This window comes from Kazachstania africana, chromosome 1 (assembly GCF_000304475.1).
Source record: "Kazachstania africana CBS 2517 chromosome 1, complete genome".
NCBI classification, from domain to species: domain Eukaryota; kingdom Fungi; phylum Ascomycota; class Saccharomycetes; order Saccharomycetales; family Saccharomycetaceae; genus Kazachstania; species Kazachstania africana.
Genome location: NC_018940.1, coordinates 988,027 through 1,003,488, shown reverse-complemented (window position 1 = coordinate 1,003,488; position 15,462 = coordinate 988,027). Strand labels below are relative to the sequence as shown.

Here is a 15,462-nt window from a genome sequence, read left to right as displayed (position 1 = left end):
TTCTACATTGTCGTTTGTACATCTTCATTAAAAATACTATTGTATCAGATTCATGTTTTTTACCCATTCAGTTAATTTTATATCATTTTCTTCATCAGAATTTTCGGAATTCTAAATATTGTGTTGAGTGCATATGCATAGTATACATATATAGTGAGCGCCACATGCAACGGAGTACATTGACGCCATACTGTATGCAAAGGGAGGGAAGTGTCTGGTGACATACACTATCATTCGTGATCTTCTGGTCCCAACCCTGGGCAATGCTTATATAGATCTGCTTCGTCCTTATATTTGACGCCGCAATAGAAACAGTAGTATAGCTCTGTCCTTAAAAATATGTTCAGTTTCATTATCTTTTGTTCAGTACTCATTTCATCAAGAATGTCTAGTTCAGGATCTTCCTTATATGTTGCTCTGTTTTCCAAAGCAGAAGGCTTTTGTTGGTGCTCAGCCACTTCGGGGCCTTTTGTCGTATTATCAGCCGCGTTACTCTGCTTATCACGGTCGCTGCCATTTGCAGTAACACTTTTACGCCTATTAGATTGTCTGCATGCCTCATTTAACACTTTTATGTATCCTCTCCAAAGGACATTAAAATCTCTGGGATCTGCATCTGGCTTGTAAATCTCGACATCGCCAGTCATTTCGAATGCAATTTTCTGCAGTTTATGCCACCTATCAACTAATACCTTTTGACTGTGTGTTTTATTTATCCACCTCCTATACTCTTCTTGCTTTAACTTCTTGTCTATTTCCTTGAAGTCGTTTGGTACCTGCTTTATATCGAATTGCGATGTGTGCTCCTTCTCTGGAGTATAGCCCATCTTACGTAGTAGGCTATACCCTCTGGGTATCAGACGCTGTAACTCTTCATCTTCCATTGGGGGCTCTTCCTCTTGTTTATATTTCTCTCCATTATGCTTTTCTGGATCATCGTATGAAGACCCCAACGTTTGAATGGCTTTGAACCTCTTCCGCTGTTCGCCATTTAGATCAAACGTTGGACCTGGACTGTCATCATCAAAATTTATGGCAGAACGTCTCTTTACTTTCATTATATCTGTTGGTAATATCGTGGAAATCTAATCTCTTGATAGCTGTAATTCAATACTTTTAACACGTACTTGTTAGTATTCATGTAGCGTTTGTATTCAACTTTCGATTTGCCATTTCCCTTTTTCTTCTCTCCGCGTCGAACTTTATATAGCATCCTAGAAACTGTAAAATTGATCAACTACGTAAGAATCTTTTAACTGTAAATATTCGACTGTCTGATATAGTATTTACAATATATATACCAATAGACATTGAGATAAATATACTATAAAGTACTTTATCTTCTTGATGTGTGTAAAGTCGACTGGTATTACGATCATGAAGCATATGTACAAAAGTAATGCCTATGAATCATAAAAACAATAAGAAACATAACCTCAAAAAACGAAAGAAGGAGACTAAATACTTATCTGGTTTGGTTTATTATGACAGAGGGTCTGGGCCATCATAATCTATTGTTTGTTTGACATTATCCATGGAAAAACCATTAAAGATTTTTGGTTGCTTTGGGATACCATCTTCCTTCAATTGTTTTTCAACCTCTTGTTCTATACCTCTTCTCCATAATTCATGATTTTCACCCAAGACGTAAGTGATTGTTTTAGCTTCAAAACCTTCTGGACCCAAGTAAGTTAACATTTCAATGACATCATCTAATAAAATAGCTTTTCCTGCGGCAATATTGTTACCTAACCCTGCATGTTTCACGTTAACAATATGAATATGGAAATGGTAGTATGATGGTTGGTAATGAATGAAAATTCTTAGTTCATCGGGACTAATACCATAGTTATAGCATGCAGGGATAACCGATCTGATCTTAGTATTTAAACGCATCAACCATTGTCTATCTTTTGGTTTCAAATCTCTGATAGATCTTATATCATCTCTATAAGCAATAAGCACTAAATATAAGGAATCCATGTTAACACCGTCCCATTTCATGTCTGGTAAAATAACAAAACCTTCATCTTTTTCATTCTCATTGTAGTCCTTATAAACCACCTGTTCGGCTTCTCCGCCTTCATAAAGAATATTATAAACCCATTTCAATCTATTTGGGTTACTCATTTCTTCAATGTATGGTTTAACGATTCTCTTATACATATCAGGATTTTCTCTAACGACGTGATAAGTTTGTTGATCATATTTTCTGATGTGAACAGATGTAGCTGGCCAAATCAAACTGAATTTACAAGTTGGATTGTATTCGATATTTTGTCTTAAGACACCAAGTCCCCAATGGTAAATGTCATTAGTAGTAATTTCTTTTAATTCTTGAATACCGTTGATACAGGAATATTCATTTTCACAATGGTAAAAAATCGGTATATTTTCATCGGTTTGAGAAGGCCTACGAATAGTTTCATCGAATGTAAAATGGGTCTTTTCTGCAATTACAATAGCAGCTTTTGAATCGATAGTTCCTAGTAATGAAATGACCTTTGTTTGTGGATTCGATTCTAGGACTCTTTCATATTTGAATCTGTTGATTAACGAGCGTAAATCTGATTTTGGTGCAGTATTTGATTCCATATTGAAATAATTGTAAACTAATCTGTGTGTAAAGCAAAATAAAGATATTAAGTGGTCTTCTTTACGTCAATTCTATTGTTAAGAGATGAATCTAAAGATCAATGGGATTCACAGTGTCACACACTTCTGGAGCAATTATGAAATATATTTGATCCATTCAAGTAGTACTAGAGAATCCCTTCCATTTTTATATCCAATGAGCCCACTAACAGCGCTCCTTAAAAAAAAAAAAAAAAAAATAAGAAATCCGGGTACTACGATAGATGCAAGTATGAGAGATGAGGACTAGAGTAGTGAATAGTATCATCGAAATGTGAGTTTCATTTGCATTTAGTCATATATGTATATATGTGTATGTACGTATGCTTATCTTAGGAAGATCCACCATATTAAGAATACAAAAGTGAACGCGACGATGGCGATTGGGGCGTATTGACTAATCAATAATTCGAGATTAATTTTTTGGGCTTTTTTCCTGTATTTCTTAGAAGTTTCCTTCAATGATGCACTCATATCACTCATTTTATCTAACGAATCGCCTCTATATAATAAATCTTCGATATTTTTGGACATGATTTGTTTTACACCGACTAATTCTTGATTCAGTTGATCTAAATTATCTTGAACTTTCTTATCACTATAAATTTTCTTACTCTTTTGTAAGAAAGTGTCAAAAGTGACAAATGCATATGGTCTTACTGTCACTTTACCGTATTCATTAGAATATGAATGCTGAAATTCTTCAGCAACGTCATTTAAATACGAGAATGCCAAATTACGTGGGTAACCCTTTTCACAGATGACGAAAAAGATAATGATATCTTTTTTAATGTAGTTTATTTCATAATCACCACTTTCTAATGTTGCTCTATCTATAGATTGTGGTGTCATTCTCGATATGACTAATTTGACCTTTTTCTTTTGTTCATTGAGTGTTGAGTTATTTTCATCATCTACGGATGCACATAGAGGCAAACCATCTTCTCTATAAATCAATGTGGATTTAATCATGTTAAATGGGGAGAAATAATGCGAATGTAAGTTTGCCAAAATGACAAGATCTTTGGTGGAGGGGGGCGGAACAATCAAGATTGTTGTTTTCCAAATATAAAGAAAGCAAATTAATATTTTTCTGAGTGTAAACGAACACGTTATGTATTAATTTACATTTCGCCGCATCATTAAATTGCTGAGAAAAAAAAACGGCGATATATACATATATAAGATAGAGTTAGAGTGTATGTATGTGTGTGTGTGTGTGTGTGTGTGTAATAGATAGAATACACAACTATCGACGCTGCTTGTGAGTGCGAACTGGGAGACCCACACCGACATAGTGACATGTCTTTGTAGTTCATCCATGTCGTGTTGCTTTGCAATGATTCTTTATATATTCGTAGAGGGCTACAACCACAAGGACAGGCGTAACTGCTGCGTGGACTCTCCTGAATTCTATCTACATGGCAGCCCATCCAATCGATGTGGTTACGCACAACTACGCACAACAAGCGTAGTAACTCTCAACAGCCCAGCCATACGGAATGCTCATCGCACGAAAGAGAATTCGGGCGGCGAATGCAGCAGCAGCCAACCGGAGGAAGCATGAATGCTCCTGCTGTCGCAGGCAGAGATTTAAGGGAAAAAGGTCATCATCGCCCTGTCGGTTTGTGTCTCTGAGATCATTCATCTCATTACAAGACATTGCGTGCCACTATGGAATAACTCCATCGTCATGACTCAGTCAGAGAAAGAGATGTAGTGGACAGCCCCCGATTATGATGATCGGACCGGACCCTCTCTTGTTTTGTAACGGTATATACTCTTTTGTACATATTTATAAATATAGAAATTGTCCCAATCTAGCATAGGGCATCTCTCACTTGACACCGTTACTATAAATATACATGCCAGTTTGTTTTTTCATTATCCTATTTTCTTGTTGATACTGTATACACTAGAATTGGCACGACTCTATCTTAACATCTATATTATGCCCACTAGGATACCAGTGAAACAGAAGCCCTTTTTCAATAACTTACCACCTGAAATATTAATTCAAATAATTAAATGCTTAAGTTTCAGTCAAAGAAGATCGTGTCTGTTTGACTTGATTAATACTTTGATCGCATTTCAGGACCCAATTCTGGATCAATATCATTACAAACTAATAAATGACTACATAGAAAAAACTACCAAATTCATTAATTGCCTCTCAAATGGGAACTCTTTAGATCAATACACTTCCTCTCCATATATCAATGTTTTAAGAGACCATTTCGTTAAACACACTTTGAATGATTTGAAAGACAAAAGTGATTACATATTTCCAAACAGATTGGTGCTCTTTATCGACGATTTAACAGATTTTCCTGCTATAAACAAAATACTAAGTTCCTCTCTACTACGATCGTCATCAAACACCGTGTTTCTAACTGACATTATCTATACCCCTCTATCAACTAATTCCTCAATAAATAATATCTTACCAAATCTTTCTACCTTCATTAAGGTAAACTGTTTCATATTCGAATTCAAAAATCCAGCTAGTGTCTTCGCAACCAATAATTTCTGGGGTATCTACGACTTCAACTTCTTTACTTTCAATGACATGACTAATAGATTCACAAATAACCGAATTGATAACGATGATGATACAACTATATGGATGACTCCAAGATGTAATCAAATATCATTCTTTTCCGTACAAGAATTGCAGATAAACTATTTGACAATTGATTCCTTCATATATAATATAATGGAAACATACTCTACTTCTTTCCCCAAATTTATCAATACGAGTAATAACAATAATAACAATACTAATAATAATAATAATAATAATAATAATAATAATAATAATAAAAGACAAATATCGTGCATCGAATTACTATTCAAATTATTTCTTAGAAATGTCGATTTTTATTTACCAAATTTAAAGTCAATTAAATTCATAAATTGTTATATTAAAGATACTCAAAAGAATGAAACGTGTAATTTTATAGATTTATCAACTTTAATGATAAATAAATTTAAAGAAAATTCATGTCCATTGAAATATCTTTTCAATTTACATTCATTGAAAAATTGGGAAATTCCAAATATAACATATTTTTCTGGTCACAGGTTGAAATTTGATGAAACAACAATGACAGGTTCGATCGAGAGATCCAAAAATTGTCTTAGAAGAAATATTAGCCTATTGCATGAAATGGCTGTAATGGAAAATAACGATGCATCTCCATACTATAGAATACAGCTCATTCCAGAAGGTACGAAGGTAAGTAAAATCTTAAATTGGTTACCCTTCGAATCAAATAATGATTCTTTTTATCGTGGCAACAGTCATCAGTTAAATAATGATGGTGAAAATCGATGGTCTCATGAAACAGGTACTTTCAGAAATGATAACTCTGTTAGTGACCATAATGCTACTATTTCCTATAATAATGATTCTAACGAAAGTTTAGATTATCATGAAGTCAGAGATTTATCAGAGAAATTCTATTCTTACAAAACCAAACCTATCTTTTGCCTAAAAAACAATACCCTAGAATCACTAGAATTGAGATTATTAACAGTTGATAATAGCTCTACTACATATATTCAAGGATTATTTTTACAGAATCTGAAAAGCCTGGTCTTGCAGAATTATATGTTAGCTAGCAAAGAACCAAAAGTCTCTGATAAGTACAATTCCCTCGTCATGGCAAACCATGACACTGATAACAATATAAATAATAATTCTCCCTCTAATAACATGGATGAGTATGATATGGGACAAATAAACCTCATAGGTTTTTCTTCATGGAATCATTTACCAATATGTGAATTCATTCATTTCACTTACGACAACAGGAATAATGATTATAATAAAATCAATTACCTTTTCAAGATCAAAAATCTGAAAGCAAACTTGCCTAACATTAACCTTCTCAGAAGCTTTGAAAATTTCATAGATGAAAGACAACAGTTCATCTCGGCCTAAGGTACCAATTATATGACTAGATAACTCAATCAACTAAGGATAATTTTAATAATCGAACATGGTATTCATCCAGGCAACTGCAGCGCCTGGAAGTGGTATCAACCACAGAGGGGGGAAAAAAAGTCTAGTACGTCATTCTATAAATAAAAAATAGTGACAACGTCGATGGTCCACTGTAATGATAAAATGGTATTTCTGTGCACGATAAAAGGTATCACTCGTCTAAAGCATCCTTCTTATTTAGCTTACGCTCATGGACATGTCTATTCTATAATAAATATCCGATGTCCGTTATTTTTCGTATACTTTGTCCGACACTTGGCTCTATTACTGTTAAGAGTTTTAATAAATTTTCTGTATATTGTAAATATATACGTATGTGTATATATTCGTATGCATAAGTTCAACTGACCTGATGGAATTTCAGTCTCTAGCAGAAACCACTTTATAGCCTTCTTCCAAAATCGCTCCTAGTTTATCATTTTTATAAGGCAAGCAATTTAGGACGAAAGCAATATCGTCCCATTGTTTTTGCGAATCACATTTTGGAAGCCTATTAAGAAGCTTTTCACTTAATTGTTTTTGATGTCTTTCTTTGTCGATAAAAGCAACCAAAAACTTTATGATTCTCTTGAAGCCATCCTTGCTTAACATTTCGTCTGAAGAAAGGTTACTAAATATATCAATAAAACCATTGTAAATAGCATTATCTTTAGTAGCCAACTCAGCAAAGAACAGACGACACATGTCACCAATACCTTGGTCTGGATTCTCAAGACATTTTGCCATTTCAGATAGTTGACCCTTGACCTTAACTTGTCCAGCTAAAATGAGGAAAGTAACTGTCATTAGACACGTCCTTTGCACCATTAAATTCTCATCGTGTAACCTACGATATAGGTAATCTGTATTTTCGTCTAACAGATTATTGAAGCAAACCGCCATATCACCTAGGCCAAGAACAGCATTAGAACGAATGATGGGATCAGGTGATTTTTCCATGACTGTAATCAGTAATGGTAAGCTCTTTTCACAGTACGACGAGGATATCAGCATAAGCTTTTCTAAACACAAAACGGCTGTCCTCTGGAGTATGGTATCGTTGAATCTATCAGAATTAGAGACAATTTCTTCCACTAAAGGACAGAATTTACTCAGTATAGAGTTGTCCCCATATAAAAGCTCATTCTCTTTAACAAATTGAATAGCGTCCGTGAAATCATCTTCATTTGTACCGCCAATCATTGCCAGCTCATTATCTTTGCTTTCATCAGCGGTTGATAGATCTTTATTTGGTTGTTGTCCATCCTTCTCTTTCCCCTTTCGTATTTCTGCCTCTATCTTACGTTTCTTAAATTCAGCTTCACATTTCTCTAGGTAGACTAAAGTTTTAATAGCCACCTGTCCAACGATGAATAACAACTGACTTAAGGATGTCACTCTTGAGAAATTCTTGGAAAAAACTGTTTCATCGGCATCTTCAGGCTTTCCAAACGTCATCATCGTTTTCTCACGAATTATTTCTGACGAAACAATGTCTGGCTGGGGAGATATGGTGAAGAGGGCACTGATTGCTTGCTCACACATAGGATAAAATTCAGGATCCTTGATATGACTTATAATTTTACTCGATAGCTTTCGTACAGCTTCTCCCTCGTGCTCTGTACTGATGGCAGACTTTATTGATATTTCTTTTTTATCAACCATTCTTTCTAATGCTATGCATGAGTATTTGCACAGAAGCATATCTTTATCCCCCATTTCTCCCAAACCGATGTTAAGCAATGAATCTAGACCTTTTAGAATTATTTCGTTATTTTCTAGTGCCAGCATACCAAGTGCAATTATTGAACCATGTATTTGTTCTTTTTTGAATCCTGGGGAATCCCCTTTTTTATTTGAACAAGAATTGTATATTGCCCACAAGACATTCACAACATTTTCATCGATTAAACTTTTCTCATACATCATTCCAAGAAGCTTCTCTAACGAGGCTAAGTCTGCTATGGATGCATTAGTAGTTAGCTTAATTAGGTTTTTTGCAATATGTGTCGCACGTTCCTTAGTATTGAAAGTTTCTGGGACTGTGAAGAAAAGCTGATGATAACAATCGATAAGATGTGTGGCAATACTAGTCCCTTCATCAGTTGTCCCTTTTACCCAAACTAAATGTAACATTTTTCTTATAGCTTGTTCACTTGGTTCCAGATCATATGCGTCGGTAAGAACCAAGAAATCCATAGCTTCGAGGACTTCGTTTCTATTTTTGGAGAAAAGTAGATTTGATATACGCTGAATACTTTCATGGATGTCTTCTATGAAAGAAATCGCATCTTTATAATAGGCAACCATAAGCTTAAGTTTCATAATGGCTTCCGAGTGGCTTGATTCCATTGCAGCTGCCTCTCTTTCCCTTTCAAGCTCAGAGGCATCATTCTCTTCTTCTTCCATTTGAGAATTATTATCCTCAGAGAATTCTGTTGATTTTTCTTCTGCTAATTGAAGATTCGAAGTCCAGTCGGCTAATTTCAATTGAGTACCATGTATGCCACTAAAGGGATGTTTGAGTATGAGCCTTGACAGTAGTTTGATTGCATTCCTTCTAACCAAAGAAGATCTATCTAATAGGGACCTAACTGATAGTTTAGTGAAGTTTGATCTTTTTTCGTTTATTCGAAGATTTAAGTCTACAATCTTTAAGCAGCCTTGAATTGCTTTTGTCCTAACATATGGGTTTGAATCCTGAAATCTTTCTTCTAAGAGCTCGATTAGTACTGATATTTGCTGTTTGTAGTGATCAAAAGTCTGTGAATCTTGGGCCAGCTGGGCGACGATATTACCACAAGCCTCGACAATAGAGCATCTTAGTGTGATTGAACTATTATTGAGAAGTCGTATCAAAAGTGACATTTGTCTTAACATAATAACAGGAGACAATTCAGAAAGTTTAATTAAGAAACTAGAAATTGATTTTGGTCCTGTAGAATCTTTAGCGCTGAATACTCTGTTACTTATCTCTTTCAATATATCTTCAGTTAATTGTGGATAATTATAATCATTTGATAGCATCGTAAGTAGTTCGGCATTGAAATTAGGAAGGTGTAGAAAGTAAGTTAAATTTGTCATTATTGCATTCTGAATACTCGAGTTTTGACCATGACTTTTCACTGACATACAAAAAATCCGTTGAATCAGAACTTTTAAGTATGAAACTTTGACTATTGGTTCCACTTCAGTTAGCGAATATAAGGGTCTCAAGAATAATCCAATAAATAAATCCTTTTCTGGTGTAGTCTGGAAGATCTTCGATAAATTTAGTTCTAATACCTTAATGATTATATCACATAAAGATTCAACTTGGCCACAGCATCTTTTGAAGGTTTCAACATTTTCATTATTGGAAGATGGTGCAGAATTCAGGTTTTTCCTGTTCCTATTCAAGTTTGAAGATCTTAAAGAAGCCGTGTGTATGTCCTCTTGCAAAAAAAATAGTAAAACATGTATCAAAAACCCGTACTCTTCGAGATGTTGCCTCCATTGCGGAAGAAGAAGAACTAAATCATTGTAATTTATATTTGTTGACAGATTTCCATTAATTTCGCTGGTCAAGTTGTTCAACGATGAACTAATCAGATATGTTAATTGAGTCTGCAATTTGGTGGCTAAGTGAGGGAAACTCAGACAAAGATCTATCAGAGTTTCAAGGGTATCTGAATCTGAATCTATTTGTTCGGGCGATACTGCCAATCTGTCAATGATTTTATTCAGCTCATTGGATGCCCTCTCTACAGGAGGAAAGGTCTTTTTGTCTGCTGTTTGGAATCTTGTTAAATGTTCAGACAAGCTGAATGTGGACATTTTACTGCTAAATTATTTAGTCAGAGTAGTGATATAGGAGTGATGAAAATATATATTACGTGGATTTACTCTTCTTCAAAAGTTTGATGAGACTCTTTAATTTTTTTTTTTTGGCCTATGTTTATATTTCTTGCTCGACGTAACGCGTCGATCAGATCAATTTTATCATCATAGTAAGTGAGTTACAAACCGTAGGAAGTAGATATTGTGGTCTTTTGTTCTAATAACTTCCTATGATTTTAGGCTCAAATTTAGGACCTAAAAATATAGAAATAAAAGAGGCAAGAGTACGAAAAAGAAAAACAAATTTGATTTCGCCCAGGATCGAACTGGGGACGTTCTGCGTGTTAAGCAGATGCCATAACCAACTAGACCACGAAACCGTATTTTGATGTTTTTGTCGTAACATAATTGGGGTGCGACAACATTAAACTCCAAGTTGCTCTGACTGCTCAAAGCCTAGACACTCTCTATTCAATTTATTAAATTAAGTAATTTACATTAGTAAATTCGGTTAAATATTAGCGAAAACTTTTTATTGCTGGAAATGGCAATATACTGACATTTCAATGTTTTGATAGTTAGAATGACAAATTTAGAATGTTAGAGAAGATATGAACAATAATTATGGTGTGATAAACACGACAATGTATTGACACGAACCATATATGGTGTGATAAACACGAATACATATTATCATGCAATAATTATGGTACGATAATTATGACAATGTATTGACTCATAAATCTATAACATGATAATTGGCATAAATCAAAATGTGTTGGAAAACGTATAAATATTCAGGTGAACACTGAAGTTTGATCAAAATTTGTCACAATGTATATTATTTATTGTATATTTTATTTTATATAAAAGCAGTGCATTATTTGGTATAACCACTGATTAATAAAAATTATTTTAGTTGACTGAACATCCACAATATGAACAATATTGACGATAATAATATACAAGAGACAACCTCTGATCTTCCTTCACGTCATTTTTAATCACGAAGTGGTTGTGTCTTTTGGCCGTATAGCTTTTTTCCAAGTGCATCTTTATATTTAGTAGCGATTTCTTTATCTTTCTGACGGTAAGCGAGACAGCGTAAACTTTATCGTCAAAGAAAATACTATCATAAGGAAGGCGAAACATATACTGTTGAACCAGACCCGAGACGGTCGATGCTTGTGTAACAGTAAGGTGGCTAGTAATTGAGGCATTATTAGAAGCAGACATTGTTTAAGTAATCAAAAGAATGATGCACCTCGTCCTGTAGTATAAGGAGAACTGTAATCAGATATACTTTTCAGTGACATTTGACGCCTATGTACATACTGATCCAGGTTGAAGAAAACTTACTTGCCTTGTATGCTTAATTAATCACGGTTAAACGAGCCACAGGTTATTTGTGATATACGTCAAACATTAGATAGCTCTCAATATATGCTAAGAGTTCTTGGTATTGTCATTAGTTAACCCCTTCCTGTAAAGCTGTTCATATAATAGGCAGAAAAACACCAGTCTTTAGAATGTTTAAAACATATAAGGAGTATATACTGTATAAAATATTATATTGAACAAAAGGAAAGAAAGAGAGAAAACAAAGGTCTTTTAGGACTGCCATTTGTGTATGTGTTCATTCCATGTAATTAGCAAAAGGATAAGTGTTCTTAAGATTAAATATAACCTGAATCCAGCGGGCGATTTAAATTAAGATTTGATAATGAGTTATTACTACCGTTATTATTCAATTGGTTTTGAATATTTAAAATTGGTGACATTGATAGAAAAGAAGTAGGTGAAGAAGAGCCAGATTTTGATTTTGATGTATTAGTAGAATCTTTTGATGACGGCAGTTGACATTGTAAGGACCACATGTCCACGATATTTGTATTTATAAGAGTATCTGTTGAATTATTGAGATTATTGATACTATCATTATTATCGTTTAATTGTGGGGTTTCTGTTACGATACTTTGTCTATCGTCGGAGATTTCATTATTAATATTGTTACTATTATTGATATTGTTATTATTGTAGCTATAATTTGAATATTTAAAATCATTTAAATTTAATGTATTTTGTTTTGAATGGAATAGATAAGAATATGTATCAGTGAAAGTCCCATCTACTAGAGGATCGTTTATATCATTCAATGGAGCCAGCTCACTTAATGCAGATGAAATGGAAGATGATAATGATGGTGCAGTGATTGATGATGTGAATGAAGAAGATGGTGAGGAAGAGAAGGAATATGATTTTGTGAATGGTTCGGTTTTATTATTTGAAGGAATAAAATTTTCATTATTATTGCAAAGTTCATCAGATGATGACGAAGGAGAAGGAGTGGATGAGGAAGACGATGAGGATGAAGATGAAGAGGAGAATGATGACACTATGACTTCGTTTAATCTAGTCGGTTTAATAAGTGTAGTATCATTATGATATAAATGTTTTAAAGGAGATGTATTGTAATAATCCGTGTCATCACTGAAGCTTCTTGAAGAGACAGAAGACCGATTGACGTCAGTACCGTTCTTATTATGAGTCAGAGTCGTTGACACTAAGAAATCGTCCATGAAGGATCTTCTGGGTTGAGAAATATTTGAATTTGGAGATGGCAATATTTGAACCTTTGAATCATCAATATCTTGTTTTAAGAAAATATTTCTTGTTGTCACTGATAATTTAATTTGATAATTTCTGTAATTATTATTATCATAATAAGTTTCGCCGTTAACGTCGTACCGACAGCATAATTCAATATTCAATTTACAATGACAATCTGCATTATTATTATTAGCGTAAATTAATTTTTTAAATTTTAAGAGACATTCCAATGATTTGAAATCTAGTATGAATTTGAATTCATCAATCTTATCATTAATAGATTTATTAAATGTGGCAGCAACATAATGAATATCGTTCCAATCATTGAAAGTGAATTTAATTTCTATAAATTTTTCAAAATTCAAATTATTAACGTAGATAAGACCCAAAATTTTATAGTTATTCAATTGAGTGATTGTATGTAGTTTAATATTTTGAGTTTGTAAATCTTTGTATGGATTTGCTGATAAATCTGATAAGTGAGTTACGTTCCAGTCTATTATATCGAACGAATCTAGGTCATAATTGAAATTATTAAGTTGTAGAAGATTAGTATGGTGATCATCATTTTCTAATGAGCTATCTGAATCGTAATCAAAATCTAAATCGAATGATTTTGATAATAGATCATTTTTTAAAAACGAGAAATTATGATTGAAATTTTCATTTGACTTTGGTATACTATCCAATGGGTATAAATCTGGAGAATTTTCATTTGATATAGAGATTGGTTTATCATTTGAATCGAAATTTTTAACTGTAGTTAATTCAGGAGCAAATCTTACATTTTTGTAAGAAGAATGATTTAGATTGAGTGAATTTGATGATAATTTTAAGGAAGACTTCAGTTTATGCATTTGTGGTCTTGGTGTAGTGGTACCAATGTTATTGCTAATAGTATTATTATTGTTTGCATGAGTTATTATCATTGGGGGGATCTAATATGATGGAGGGAGAGAAAGACGTCAAATATTTTTTTTGTTTTCTTTAAATAGAAAAAAGCAGGCACTAATAGTTGATATTAGTAACTTGGGAATGGGTATGTATATATATATGTATATATATATATATATATATATATATATATATATATGGAACCTTGTTAGATTTAAATTTTTATCTTTTTTTTTATAATAATAGTTATAATTTTTTTGTTTCTTATTTTTGTTTAGAATTTAAAATCAAATAAGTGTATACATGTAGTACAATCACCCTTGTCAGAAAGGAACGAGCGAAGTAAGAAAATCATGTGACTATCATAAGAGATATATTATCGAATTATTACTACACCGTGTGTGAGAAAGAGAGAAAAAGAGAGAGAATCAATCGATTGGGGAGAAAGGGGGAGTGGAAGGAGCCTGGGTTGTCATGTAGTGTCAGATTCGATGGCTGGTAATAGATACCACTGAGTGGTAATAATAACTCACTCAGTACTCAACAGAAAAAAGAAGAGAAAATACAATTTGTTTCTTTGCTGCATATGTGAAGAATTTGCAGGAATTGGTGCAAGGTGATTCATTGCGTGGGGAAAATTGACAGAAAAGGCCAAAATAAAAAATACCCAGTATTGGTAGCGATTTGCTCAGAATGGGATAATTTGCCGCCGCTGCCGTCACTGCCGCCATTTCCTTCTTCGTTTCAAGGAGTGCAGTACTGGGTTTCCGATCTTTTAGAAATTCTGCCGCAAGACACATCGAAGCTTATTTCTTTCTCCGGGATTTTTTATCCGAAAAAAGTTCCATTTGAAAACAACAAAGACATTCCGTAGATATGAGCTCATCCACTCTAGACAATATAAGGGATACTTCAAATACGGAAACTGAATCTGGAGATGCACTGGCAAGAGCCGCGGAGACAGATAGGCGTGCCGTCTTCGAATCGACACAGGGAGAGAGAGCAAAGGAGAAAGAGAGCTGGAGACTGGTATTAACTGATAGCACTGCCAGAGTCCAGTCTCCGGACTGGTTTTCTCTCTCCGGATTTTCTTTCCTTTTTGATCTTTTTCTCACTCCCAAGATAGAAGACCTGCAAAAAAGACTCCCAACTCCCAGGCACGTCTCCGTGGAATCTCCCTCTTTTCACTCCCTTTCACCAACCACTCTCCCTTATCCATCTCACAAACAAATTTCCCAACAGAAATATCGGAAGCGGGTTTCCTACTTCTCCATCCATAATTTTCCTTAGTCAATGTAAGGGAGGGAAAAAGAGGGCAAGATTAACATGCCCACCTTTCACAGCTCTCTACTCCTTGTTTCTTTCCCACATCCAGTCAAGCAAGATAAAAAATTCACATCACTAAATTTGACGCACCCATTTCATTCATGCCAAGCGTTTAAGGGATACTTTCACCCCCCTGAAAGATCTCTCTGTTTGAAAAAAAAATCTTACCCCGTGATTAATTCAAGTAAACT

The 15,462-nt window shown here is 34.1% G+C and overlaps 6 protein-coding genes and 1 non-coding gene across 7 annotated transcripts; 1 reads left to right on the top strand and 6 right to left on the bottom strand.

Moving 5' to 3' along the window:
• Nucleotides 1-230: 230 nt before the first annotated feature.
• Nucleotides 231-1,058, bottom strand: CMG1 (Cmg1p; the record flags this gene model as incomplete). Its single annotated transcript, XM_003955026.1, has 1 exon — nucleotides 231-1,058. One exon carries the CDS (start codon nucleotides 1,056-1,058, stop codon nucleotides 231-233), a length of 828 nt encoding a protein of 275 aa, XP_003955075.1.
• Nucleotides 1,059-1,482: 424 nt separating this feature from the next.
• Nucleotides 1,483-2,595, bottom strand: DCS1 (5'-(N(7)-methyl 5'-triphosphoguanosine)-(mRNA) diphosphatase; the record flags this gene model as incomplete). Its single annotated transcript, XM_003955025.1, has 1 exon — nucleotides 1,483-2,595. One exon carries the CDS (start codon nucleotides 2,593-2,595, stop codon nucleotides 1,483-1,485), a length of 1,113 nt encoding a protein of 370 aa, XP_003955074.1.
• A 366-nt stretch (nucleotides 2,596-2,961) lies between these two features.
• Nucleotides 2,962-3,606, bottom strand: SEC22 (SNAP receptor SEC22; the record flags this gene model as incomplete). The annotated part of the gene is made up of 1 exon (XM_003955024.1): nucleotides 2,962-3,606. The coding sequence occupies one exon, from the start codon at nucleotides 3,604-3,606 to the stop codon at nucleotides 2,962-2,964; it is 645 nt and encodes a 214-aa protein (XP_003955073.1).
• Nucleotides 3,607-4,585: 979 nt separating this feature from the next.
• BOP2 (Bop2p) lies at nucleotides 4,586-6,580 on the top strand (the record flags this gene model as incomplete). The annotated part of the gene is made up of 1 exon (XM_003955023.1): nucleotides 4,586-6,580. The coding sequence occupies one exon, from the start codon at nucleotides 4,586-4,588 to the stop codon at nucleotides 6,578-6,580; it is 1,995 nt and encodes a 664-aa protein (XP_003955072.1).
• A 423-nt stretch (nucleotides 6,581-7,003) lies between these two features.
• Nucleotides 7,004-10,438, bottom strand: YCS4 (condensin subunit YCS4; the record flags this gene model as incomplete). The annotated part of the gene is made up of 1 exon (XM_003955022.1): nucleotides 7,004-10,438. The coding sequence occupies one exon, from the start codon at nucleotides 10,436-10,438 to the stop codon at nucleotides 7,004-7,006; it is 3,435 nt and encodes a 1,144-aa protein (XP_003955071.1).
• Nucleotides 10,439-10,747: 309 nt separating this feature from the next.
• On the bottom strand, nucleotides 10,748-10,821 carry KAFR0Atrna2V. The gene has a single exon. It is a non-coding gene; the product is annotated as a tRNA-Val (tRNA).
• A 1,296-nt stretch (nucleotides 10,822-12,117) lies between these two features.
• Nucleotides 12,118-13,980, bottom strand: PIG1 (protein phosphatase regulator PIG1; the record flags this gene model as incomplete). Its single annotated transcript, XM_003955021.1, has 1 exon — nucleotides 12,118-13,980. The coding sequence occupies one exon, from the start codon at nucleotides 13,978-13,980 to the stop codon at nucleotides 12,118-12,120; it is 1,863 nt and encodes a 620-aa protein (XP_003955070.1).
• Between the last annotated feature and the right edge of the window lie 1,482 nt (nucleotides 13,981-15,462).